The sequence below is a fragment of the Cynocephalus volans genome, chromosome 2 (genome assembly GCF_027409185.1).
Source record: "Cynocephalus volans isolate mCynVol1 chromosome 2, mCynVol1.pri, whole genome shotgun sequence".
NCBI lineage: Eukaryota > Metazoa > Chordata > Mammalia > Dermoptera > Cynocephalidae > Cynocephalus > Cynocephalus volans.
Window position 1 is genome coordinate 89439991 of NC_084461.1, and position 12965 is coordinate 89452955.

At 36.9% G+C, this 12965-nt stretch overlaps 1 protein-coding gene across 13 annotated transcripts in view; it reads left to right on the forward strand.

Moving 5' to 3' along the window:
• PAM (peptidylglycine alpha-amidating monooxygenase) overlaps nt 1-12965 on the forward strand; it is a 282338-nt gene that overhangs the window by 109665 nt on the left and 159708 nt on the right. For 12 of the 13 annotated variants that reach the window (XM_063087956.1, XM_063087955.1, XM_063087961.1 and 9 more), the window contains 2 exons: nt 6473-6937; nt 7915-8035. In XM_063087956.1, the coding sequence (XP_062944026.1) occupies nt 6846-6937; nt 7915-8035 (213 nt within the window). In that variant the 5' untranslated portion in view covers nt 6473-6845. Of the gene's footprint in view, nt 1-6269; nt 6289-6472; nt 6938-7914; nt 8036-12965 lie in introns of those variants that run through there. The other variant, XM_063087959.1, reaches the window with a different exon arrangement.

Consider the following 12965-nt stretch of genomic DNA (forward strand, 5'->3'; position numbering starts at 1 on the left):
CTACCACTGCGTAATCAGAGCAAGTTCGTTAATTTTTCTAAGCCTTAAACCCTTATCTGTAAAATGGGAATAATAACCTGTACCTCGAAGTCATAAGAATTCAGTGAAATAATATGCATAAAGTCAACACCTGGCATATCAGTTAATAAATGGTACTTGCTGTTATGATTATTTTCACATTCTTTAGAAGTTCCATATTTGCAGCACTTTTTTAAGTCATTTATGTCTCATTATATGTATTTAAAAGAAATTGCATAGCATTTGATTTACAAATAAAACTTCATCTTAAAGAGCCACATTACAACAGTGGTTCTCAACCCGGGTGATTTTGTTCTCCAAAACACATTTGGCAATGTCTAGAGACAATTTTTGGTGGCCACAACTGAGGGGAGTGCTACTGCGTCTAGTGGGTGGAGGCCAAGGGTGTGCTAAACATCCTGTAATACACAAGACAGTCCCCCACAACAAAGAATTGTTCAGTCCAAAATGTTGCCAGTTCTGAGTTTGAGAAGCCCTGCATTACATCTTTATAACCACCATAACATTTAGTTTGTACTGTTCTTGCTGAGCAAAGGAAGGGAAGTTTTTCTTTGTTCAAAACATTACCTAACTCTCAGAAGTTAACATGTAAACTGAAATCTATAGAACCACATTTATAAAATATTTTTAATGTATATGCAATACCCGTATTGCCTTCTGGTTACAAAAAGTAATACAAGCTGATGAAAATTAAAAGATTACAAAAGCATATAAATAGAAAACGAAAGCCCCCCACACACACTTTTTTCACTCATCCCCATAGAAAACCATTAGAAATACAATAGTTTGAGTTATATTATTTCAGATTTTTAAGTACATGTGAATACTTTTCTATAATTTACTTTTTAAAAAATTGACTTTCTTTATGCTTCTTGAACAATTCAGTCCCAAAGCCATTATGTAGGACAGAGCAAGGTAGACATTCAGGGTGGCCTGGCAGGGGTAATGGAGCCTAAGCGGGGTAGGGAGGCATCAGTGTGGCGGTGTTGGTGACATGACATGGAGTGTCAGAGCCCAAACAGGGTAACGTAGGGATCCACGTGAGGGCAGCCTGGTGCAGGGCGTCAACAAAGGCTAACCTCGATGAAGAGCACAAGAGAAAGGCCTGGCACAGGGTTTTGAGCCCAGATGAGAGAGGGGGCAAAAAGCAAGGAAGTGCTCAAACAATGATGGGGACATGTCAGAAGGACACAAAAGCTGCCTTGAAGAGGCCATAACTGACACAATTTGAGCTTCAAAGTAAGTAATGTAAATAAAGCTAGTAACACGTTAAAACCCATTAACTAAAGTAGGAAACTGTGAGTCCATTATGATGTAACAAGTGAATAAGTTGAAAGTTTGATGAGAAATGGAGTACTTATAAAGTGAAAAATAACCTCTCCACCAAAAAATATTAATTACAGAGAGAAAAAACAGTAACTGTACAATGCAAAAGCCTGGCAGATACAACCTTAGTCAAGAGGTCAAAGTTAACATCATCAGCAATGAAACAAGTCAAAATTGTGTGCCACCTAATAAAATGCTGTGGTAGCAGCTTCCAGGATTGGTCCTGGAAGCTGATTGATCGTGCCTGTGGGTAGTCTTCTTCCATGCTGAGTGGGGCTGACTTGTGTAGCCAATAGGATGTTATAGAAATGCTGGTATGTGACTTCTGATACTACTCTATAAAAGACATAGCTCACTCTAGGGGAAGCCAGCTGCCATGTTGTGAGGACACTCAAGCAGCCGTAGAGAGAGGGCCACATAGTGAGGACATATTTCTGCCAATAGCCAGCACTAACTTGCCAGCCATGTGAGCTGAGCAAGCTACTGTGCAAGCAGATCTTCCAGCTTTAGTCAAGTCTTCAGGTGACTGCAGTCCTTGCTAACATCTTGAACCACCAGCTTGAACCACCCAGCTAAGCTTTTCCTGATGCACAGAAACTATGCAAGATAATGCACATTTTCAACTACTGAGTTTTCTGTTAATTTGATATGCAGCAATGAACAACTAATACAGATGCAGTGAGAAGAACATAGCAGCATCGCTTCTGTGATATTCCTGCCAGAGATACATAACCTGAATCTGGTCCTCATGAAATATAAAACAAACACTGATTGAGAGGCATTTTGCCAAATAACTGGACTATAATCTTCAATAGAGTCAAGGTCATAAAAGTTAAGGACAGACCAAGAAACTGCCTGGAAGTAAAGGAGACTAGAGACATGGCAACTATTGATGCAACGCCTGATTCTGAACTGGATTCTTTAGCTTATAAAGGGTATTTTTGGGACAACTGGCAAAGTTTGGAGCCTGATGATTAGATGATAGTAATGTATCAATGTGCATTTTTTTTATTTTGATGGTTGTATTGAGGTTATGTAGTGGAATGTTCTTTCTTTTAGGAAATCACACTGAAGTATTCAGAGGTAATGAAGCATCAGGTCAGTAACTCTCTCAAATGGTACAGAAAAAACAGTTATTTGTACTGTACTTGCAACATTTCTCTAAATTTGAGATTGTTTAAAAAATTTTCTCAGTTATGCAAAAAGAAAAAAATAGTACATCATAGAACATGCTCTTGGCTATAATGATAGACCCATATTGTTCTTTTTTGAGGGGATTAAAATATTCTGGGTTTTCTAAGTGTGTGTGTGTGTGTGTGTGTGTGTGTGTGTGTGTGTGTGTGTGTGTGTGTGTGTGTGTGTGTGTGTGTGTAGATATAGATATAGATATAGATATAAATTTTTTTTTTTTTACCAATCTCCTATTGATGGGCTTTTTAATTGCTTCCAGTTCTTTGTTATTATGAATGATGCTAGTAAATGTCCTTATAAACATATTTGTGCCTTGTTCAGTTTTTGTCCAAGAATAAATCCCCAGAAATCAAACTTGCTATGTGAATGGATATGCATCCTTTAATCAGTTTAATCATAAGTCATTCTAGGAAACCGCAGGAAATCTCTCTAAAGAAAAATGAAATTTACACGTTGGTTGTTATTTTTATTTGTTTTTTTCCCTACTAAAAAGTAATTTCTATGAGAGTGGGAACTTTATTTTAATTATCACCATCCCGAGCATTCACATAGTCCCAGACACTCAATATATATTTGTTGCAACAACAATAATAGCAAACATTCATTATGTGCCCAGCACTGTTCTAAGGATATTAATTTAGTTTTTCTTGGCAACAGCCATATGAGGTAGGTAGTATGATTATTACCATTTTGCAGATGAAGAAAATGAGGCCCAGAGAGGCTAGGCTAGTACATAGTGGAGCAGTCAGGCAGTTTTCCTTCAGTTTTCAAGTAGCCACTATACCAGTTCTTTGCTGTTGAATCAATGAATCAACAAATGAATGGCTAATATATTTATTTGATTATTTGACCAATTATGAATTTCAGCTATCTTTTTGGTTTTTTAAAGAAATAAAAATCAGAGACAATGGACTGCCTACATTGTAAGAGCCAAATTAGTTTTATGGTCCTCTGGACTAGGCTGTTCTTACTGTCTAATAATACTGTTCCTGGTATAGTTTATATAGGTATAAACTATACATCATACTTACCTGAAGAATTTGTGATTATGTAAATATAACCATAAATTTTGTTTGTATTACAGATAAAATAGTGAGTCTGGGCCTGCACCTTGAGTCTAGGAGGCAGCACTTTTATTATTTGTTTTTTAAATGTATACTCTGTGCTCCTTTGCCCCTGTCATTCTCTATACCTGGAATGCCCATTGTCTACTTCCTACATTGGAAACTCTAACCATCCTCCAAGGTCCCTCTCAATAACTGCTACTTCCATTGAAGATTACTTTTACCCTCTCATTTTTCTTGCCATTCTCTTGAAAGTTCTTTCCTTCCTCAAAATTCCCTGCGACCGTCTTGTAGTATAGTACTTTTATAGGAATACTACATTCTAAACATACCTTATGTTAATTTGTAAAGTTCTCATCTACCTTAATAGATTATATCTCTTAGTTTTCTTTATCTTATAAAACCTCAATATGTATTACAATATTTTGCACAGAGTACGAAATTAATTATGTTTTTTGGATGAATGAATGATCTCAGGGAAATATATTTTGAATTTTTAAAATCATAGATAATAAGATTTGAACATCATATGTTCCACATTACCAGGAATTATAAAATAATAAATGCAGTGATTAGACATGGGTTTTTAATGTAATGATTTGTATTTTGTCTATACTTTAAAAGGCATCAAGAAATAAGCATATATCACAGGAGTGGGTTCATTATTGCAAGAGTGGGTTTGCTATAAAGCAACTTCTGCTCTTTATCTCTACCTTTATCTCTGTCTCTTGCCCTTCCACCTTCCACCTTCTGCCATGGGGTGACACAGTAAGAAGGTGCTTGCCAGAAGCTGGCATCATGCCCTTGAACTTCCCAGCCTCTGCAACTATGAGCGAATACATTTCTGTTCTTTATAAAAAAGAGGAAAAAAAAGGAACAGCATAATTAGCTTTTATTTCTATAAGACCCTTTGTTCTGTTTATGGCTACAAATATCAACTTTGCTTCTACCCACAATTTTAATTCCCTTTTCTTTAAGTGGGTGGTTTAGGGACATCAAAGGTAATAAAATCAATCAAAGAGATAAGTGAAAATTTTTTTTTTTCAAAGGCTGGTACTTAAGGGTGTATTCCTCTTAGAGAATTTTAATACTAAATTTGTTTTTGAGAGTTTGTAAAATACCAGATCTCCTTGCCAACTGGAAGAAGGACTGTCCTTGAATCCCATTTTACATGAAATAATAAAATAAAATCGCTTTTTCACATACATATTTTTAAAAAACGAACTTCGGGGAATGTTAAGCATTGTCATTTGACAGTATTATAGCCTTCAGGCCAGTTGTTTCTCTTCCTCTCAAGGAGTTCTTTCCTTTGCTCACAGGATAAGGACAACGCTGAAGGGTTTTGTTGCTGAAAGCTCAAGCAGCAAGCCAAAGAAGTTCAAACAAGTATTACCAGTCTTTTAAAAATGTCATTACTCATGTAAATTAACTGTGGTCTTTGGGTGCTGGTGAGCCTCAAGCATCCTTGAATCGGTTGGATATTGAATCGTGTTTTATTTATATTTGGTATACGGTATGTTTCTGCTATCTAGAAAACAATGACCATGGAGAATCTCATTTAATTTAAGGTTAGTTAGTGCTTTTTTGTTTGTTTTGGTTCTGGGTCGTTTTTTTAGATTAGCTTCACTATTTTGTGATTTCCAGAGGATGATTTAGAGATTCGTGTATTACTGTGGAGTACTTCTATATGATCTCACTGATTTTGTTTTTTACCATTACTTATCTGGCCAATAGATTTATTTGAGATTCTCCAAATCATATTTATAATTATTGATTAAAATAAAACTTTAGAAATCTTTTTCTTTGGAGGTATTTTTATATTGTGAACAATACATTTCTAATTAATGCCTTCTGACTAAAATTTGCAGGTACAATACATAATCTGAACTATGTTCAGAACAACAGTAAAGTCAAAACATGAATATTTTAAAATTTAGCCTATTTGAGTCCTCTTCATAAAACATTGAGATGTTACACAAGTTCCCCGTTGCCTCTCGTTTATATTAATGTGAAGTTCTTGATCATAGCCTTCGTAGACAAAATTCATTTTGGGGCGAGCTGAGATTCTCTCTACTGTTTCTAATTGTGTTGTAAATCTCCAAACTTTAGGAACGATTATCTTTTGGGAAGCATGCCTTTTAAGTAAGAAATTATTACTTTGTATATTAGATGCAGGATTTTTAAGTGGACATTTCTATTTCGTATATTATGTTAGCTATAGAGTTTTGGTTTGTTTTAAAATAATTCTGAGAACTTCAGCAATTAATCGGGAGTTCTTGGCAGGGGGTGTCTTTCTCCTTAGATCTGTAGCTCTGTGATGTATGTATATGAACATGCCTTTGTTCTCAGTCTTTTTCTTTCTGATGACTGTTGCATCCAAACGCTTTGTCTTTGCTTCTCTCTCTCTCTCTCTCTCTCTCTCTCTCTCTCTCTTTTTCCCCCTTGTGCCTTAGCCTGTCATTTGTGTGGATAACTTTGTTTACATTCAGCAGAGGTATTAAGTGCATTTTTGGTGACATAAGGGAGTGACAGGGGAAGTTAAGGAGAAGAAATCCGGAGAGTGGGGTGGATGTGAGAGAAGGGGGGGGGAAGAAAGAAGAAAAGAAAGGGGGAGTGGGTGTGAGGGAAGAAGAGCAGGCAAAAGGCAGAACAGGGGCTACGCTCTGGGGTTTGTGAAATTGGGGGCTGGTGGGGGCGAGGGGTGGGAGGGAGATCAACAGACCAGCATTTTCCCTAGGCTTGGGCGCAAGCTTGTGAAAAACTACTAATGTACTAAAGAACCTCAGCTGGGATTTGCTGAGGACAAATGCTGTCATGTGTTAGTCATCCATTATCTGCTTCTATTTTTGCAGGTTCTGAATGATGACGGACGCGGATTTGTGTGATATCCCTCACAGTCCCTGTCATTCCGGAGTGATAAGGGACCCGCAAGTCTAGCCCCAGCACCAGAGCAAAGCAGCTGCTCTGGAGGGAGGAAAGCTTCCGCTTGCGGACAGGACAGAAGTCCCGCCTGCCCACGGCTTTCTGCCTGCGGCTCGTGAACGAGACACCTCGCCCGGTCCAGCTCGCAGCCCTCGCCGGCAGATGGTGTGTGGCCGCCGCAGGACGCCCGCCGTGCCCCAGCCATGAAGTAGCGGCTGCTGGCGGCGCCGCTGCCCGACCGCCGGCCCCAGCCCCGCGCTGCGCCGCCCGCCCCTCTCCCGACGGGGCCAGAGCGGCGTGGACATGGCTGGCCGTACTCCCAGCCTGCTACTTCTCCTCCTTGTTTTCCAAAGCAGCTGTTTGGGTTTCAGAAGCCCACTTTCTGTCTTTAAGAGGTGGGTGTTTATTGGTTTTTTATTTTTTTAATCAGGCGAAATGTTGTTTGGGTGATTTCTATGCATGCTATTTAGAAATGTAATCACTTTTACTAACCAGAGTGTTGGCGAAAGGTTAATTTTCTTTGCTGAAACGACTTGGAATTTTAGCACAATAACTTCTTGTAAAGTCCCCCTTGCAGAAAAAGCCCACTGTATGTAGCCAAGCTGTCCTGGCTTTCAAAACTCCAATTAGAAGTTGTGATTTCCAGTACTAATCACTCCCTCTTGGAGACATTTCAGAAACTACAGTATAGACTCTTAGACTTCAGTGCCTTCTTGTTGATAACAGGTCGAAGAATAAAATATCAAGATAGAACAGTGGTGAGGAGAAGCAGATCATGGACTGGAATAGCTCACAAGGAAACATTGAGCTGTATACACACGCCTCATAATTACCATATTAAATATTTATGCACTTGTATATTTGTAATTCACATCGCAGTCTTTTATTTCCTCCTCATGCAACTCTGCCTCCTAGTAAGATTATGGTTGGTTTTTTTGTTTGTTTGTTTCTGACTCCTGGACTCTCATAAAATAGTTAGAAAAATTTTTACTGGGTTATAGTTGATTTTTCTGCCATTAGAAAATCAGCAGGCTTGTGATAATTTCTAAGGTATCAGTACTGTATCTTTATTAACTAGGAACAAATATGTATGTTGACAAGCTTTTATGGAATTGAGTTTTAAATGGAGCCTGCTTAGTTGCTTTGATTATATCTTGTTTACAAATTGGTTATAGTTTGTTCTTGCACTATAAAATACAATTCTGAGTATGTTTAAGAGTATTACATAGTCATCGCATCTTTATAGTTTTCGTTGGGTCTAAATCAATAATCTTTAACCTTAAGTTCAGAGAATTCCTTTTCCCACCCCTTCTTTTGTTGAGTTTAGATTCCATTATGTTTAAGAATATTGAAATTGTCTTCTTTCTTTAAGGTTTAAAGAAAATACCAGATCATTTTCCAATGAATGTCTTGGTACCACCAGACCAGTAATTCCTATCGATTCATCAGATTTTGCATTAGATATTCGCATGCCTGGGGTTACACCTAAACAGGTGAGAGGAATTCTATATTTCTTTATTTAAATTTGTTCTGTATCCGATCTATGATTGAAGCAAGCAAACTGTATATACAGCTCTAGTAACTTCTTTAGAAGTCGGCATTTGCTTACTTTTACTGAGACTCCTCAGATAGGATTCAAATAATTTAATATTATAAGAGGAGTAAATATTTCAATTAGATTTTGTTTTTAAAATTTTATTCCTGTTGTATCTTGTGGTTTGAAATGGAACCTTGAAAATTTAAGTTTGAGATTGTCCATAGAGTAATAGCCTCGGAAATGCAGCACGTAAGTATGCATTAAAATACAGATGAACAAACTAGCATCCACTTTGTTTAAATACCTTTTTATCACATCCACAAATTGAGAAATAAAAATGTGTTTGCTGCCAAGAATTGAAAAACAAAACATTCCACTTTAAAAAGTTAAGAAAACTGTTCATACAGGTGGCTGATTGAGTTTTCTTTAGCCTGACTTGCTTGTTATCAGAGGTATATTTTGAAGAAAGAATGGCAAAGCTCATACAAATGACCTATAGAGCATTTTGAGTAGAACTAGGTTGTTGCTAGTGCTTTCCCTATTTTAGGTACACACGAGAAGCTCAAACCCACTGACGTTATGTGTGCAAGGGGCTTCATTAAGTATAAAAAGCCCAGAATTAATTATGTTTTGCAGCCCAGGCAGGGATTTATGTGTGTCATTAAAAGATAGTCCTCTCCTTTTGAAGGGCTGCAGAGACATGGAAAGACCTGGATGTTGTAGAGCTGCAGTGCCTGATGACTCATTGTTGCAGATAACATTCTTTTTTCTTTTTTTTTTTTTTTGAACTGAGAAAATAAAAGAATTCTACTTATTGGATTATTGGAAAGAATTCCCTTTTAAATTTGTTGCTTTGCCTCACACAGATTTGTCACCTCTCTTCCCCTGGGTGATGGAGATGCAAAAAGGATTACTCAAAGCCCATCTCTTCTGAGCAGTGACACAGCCCAAAGGGGTTAACTTCCTGGAACCCTTAAGAGAGAGGCATTCCTCCTTTGGGAAACTAACCGCAAGCTGGGGTTCTCTCCCCGTATTTATTCTCCAGACCAGGAAGTTACAGAAAAGGAACATAAGTGGAGTTAGCCATATAGTTTAACAATAGAAGCTGGTATCATCAGTGAAATAACAAAGTGACATTCTGTTCTTTTTTTTTTTTTTTTTTTTGTGACATTCTGTTCTGTAATGCAATTTGCAAAAGGTTAAGTCGATCCACCAATGAAAGCTTGTTCTTAGCAAACATTTTCTTTCCCTACAGCAATTTCCTTAGTATGTTTATATAACAATCAAGTAACTTGTCTGTCCTTGAGCCAGCAACTTTGCTGTGTTACAATTCTAAATCTATACCAAAGACTTTAGCGTGGAGAAGGTTTCTTGTCTTTTGCAAAGTTAACATTTCTATATGTAATTTTAAAAGGTTAGGTTAAGCCTGAAACTAGAGGGCTTTGGAAACTAGGCCCTGTGAAATATGTTTGCTTTATAAATGTTAGTATACTTCACAGAAATTGACATCTGGAAGCTTTACAAAATTCACATGGGCCTTTTTCTTAGGGACTAAGGATTCACATTCATTTATTCAAAGACTGTGTATGATCTAATTATTTATAAGTAACTACTTTTACCACTGTTAAAATGACCCTCATCCCCTTCCTATCCCCAGAAGACCATGCAGATGACTTTTCTGTGCATTCTGTTGTTACTGTCCCAGCTTTTAATTGCATAAGCTCCTTATTTAGTATTTAGCCAAAAGAAGCATAATGAGATTGAGACTGGAAAAGAAAGATAGTTGCTCACTTGTGAAGTGTGCCTGTTCTTGTCTCTTTTCACTTTTAAAAGTGAGTTTACCCCTATATTTGCTTAAACTGAGTTTATATTACTTCTTTTAAAGTATCCTCTAATTGGTCTTTAAGCACTCTTTTCCCACAAAAGATAGTCATTTGTTGTGGTTCATATTATTCTGTTTTTTTTTTCTTTTCATTATTTAAGAGTAATAACATTTAAATTATTTAACTATAATAATAATGGGCACTGTGTTGGGGTCAGTAATCTAAGAAAGAGTTTCTAGAGGAATTGATTGCAAAAGAATGGAGAGAAGCTCCATTTTCATAAAATGAAAGTGTTTATTCATTTTTTAAAATAATTATCAAAATAACTCCATGGAAAAAAGAGCATATATTATTTAAATTACTGGTTTTTGTTTGGCGCTATTTGTATTCACCTTTGTCTCATGCAGTAGTCATTTGCTGATTGTCTTCCCAGTAAGGAGCTGAATGCCACCTTGCTCTTTCTCTGAGACCATGTAGTTTCCAGGAGTTGTCTACCCAGAGACAGACACAGAGGCCCAGCTCATGGACAAGGATCAGCAAATGACTGTATCCCACCTACCCCTCCACAATGTGTGGAAGGTGTGTGACCTAGACCAGCCCGATCAAATCTTAGGACTTTTGCTGGGAATGCATTTTTCTGTTCCTGAGAGCAATAGGCATGTAGTCCTAGGGTCTGCTGGGTTAATGAGGGAGCCATGCCTAGAATAAAACTAATGCAAGAAGGTCATGCAGAGACTGAAAGAATGTAGGTTCATGGTGACATCGCTACTTGTAGAGTTTTCAGTTATGTGAGCTTTTCTTGTTTCAACCAGGTTGAGTTGGTTTCTATCTTACTTGCAATTTAAACTACCTAACTAGGTAAATGATTCAGTTACTCAGCCTGGTCAGCTCAGAACTCATTGTTGAATATTTCTTCCACTTTTCCTCATCACTCTTTATTGACTGCTTGCCGTGAGTATTTGACTTGGTCCAGTTGACATACAGGTCATACCCCTTGTGAATTTTCATGAGAAATGATAGTTAGACTTTCTATTTAATATACCTAGGGGTGGATAGAGAACCCCCTCGACCTCTTTTCTCCTGAACTTGGTGTTCTTGGTGAGAAAGACCCAGAGCTGTGATACCATGAGTACTTTTGTTGGAGAAAGTAGACTTGTCTTAATATGCAGACAAAACTTGATTTAGATTTAATACAGGTCCTTAAGAGGAAACGAGATAAAAGACAATAAAGAAAAAGAGGATAAGTCTTAGAGGGAAGAAACAAAAGGTGGAAGATAAATAAGAGTTGACTTAAAAAAAAAAGGACCAAGAAAATAGAACAATCAAGAACAAAAATAAAAGGAAAAAAGTCAGGAATAACTAGAATGTGAAGACCAGAACATATTAAAAATCATATAAGAAAAAGAGGAGTAAGGAAAGTATAAAACCAAGGGAAGACATTGAGGAGTTAATATATATATATATATATATATATATATATATATATATTTTTTTTTTTTTTTTTTTTTTTTTAAGGCAGAGGATTAAGAAGAGCAATAAAATTTAAAAAGAGAAGGAAAGGAGGAGCAAAAACTTGAGTTGTCAGTTGAGGCAGACTGGGTTGGTTAAAGAAATGTATTCATTCAACAGACTTTTTTTATAAAATATACCTTAAGTTTTGACAGTATTGAAAGTTACATCAGTAAATCTGATGTAAATCCTTTCCTTGGGAAACTTGAGATTGTTAGGTAAGCTTGGATAGAGAAACAAGCAGATGTAGAAAAGAGGTGGAGAGAACCTTAGACATAATACAGATAGTACAATTAACTGATATTACACATGGAATACAAGCCTAGATTAGTGTCTTATCAAAGGATACCCAGTCATGTGAGGCCTCTTGAGTTGCAGTCCATCCTGCTGCACCACAGGACTTCAGAGTGGCAATTGAAAATTACTTCCATTAAACCAGATTTGGAGAGTATAGGGCAAGTAGATTGTCTGTTGCAATATCAATTTTATAACCAAAATGAGCTCACTGTTTCTCTTTTCTGACTTGAAAAATTTGTAAATAATTTTCATTCTCTTTTACTAATTTCCTATTAATCAGTATTTCTTCAGGCTTTAGAAAGATAAGAGAGGAGAGCAGGTGGCTCTTAAATAGTCTAGCCTGGAGGCAAAGTACGGATCTGGTGTCCAATGGCACTGGCTCCAATCTAGCATAGCCGTGAAGTAGTAATACCTAGAGATTCCTCTTTTAGCACTTTTTCTTCCTCATTTGATTCCCTTTTCTTACCCAGAATCTTGTGGGGTTTTGCTGTCACCAACTCTCATGTCAGCAAACAGAGTAACTTGATAAACTGCCAGTTCATGATCATAGTAAGGTATTATCATCAATTTGATGTGTTAACTATCCCATGGGTATTAGATTTGAAAATAAAGTAAATGAAGATATAATGACAGTGATTCTACATAAAGTTTATTGTCCAAATCTAACTCAAATCCAGGGGTTAGCACAAAAGCCAGGCTCTTGCAGTGTTAACTCAGGTAAGTTTCTTAACCAGCTAGCCCTTCTCTGTCATCTGTAGAAAAGGAAATAATAGTTTAACTACCCGGGGTTGTTCTAAGGACCAAGTGAGCTAATACCCTAGCATGTTCAGTTGCCCTGCACCTGCTGGTTCTCAGAAAATGTGCACTGGTAATGTTATTGTTACTATGTGTTTAGAGAAATGTGAATGAGCCCTAAGAGGAGAAAGAATTTGTTAACCCTTATGCTTTCAGTAATGATTTCACAGAGAAGGTGAGATGTTTCAATAATTTTGAAGGAAAGGAAAGGTAGCCAAATGAAGAAAAATAGAAAGTACAAACCTAGGCAAGAAAAACCTGGACAAAATGAGGAAGTAAATCCTTTAGTGTACTTATTCCTAAGTAGTTATTTTCATTAAAAATGGCCTATGAAAAAGAATGAAGAAACATTGAGGATTGATAAGTTTTTCTCAAAGTTCTTGTACATATTTTATACTGCTTGGAAAAGAAGTTATCAAAAATTTTATCAATGTGAAGCTCTATGTGTGTGTGCGTGCGTGC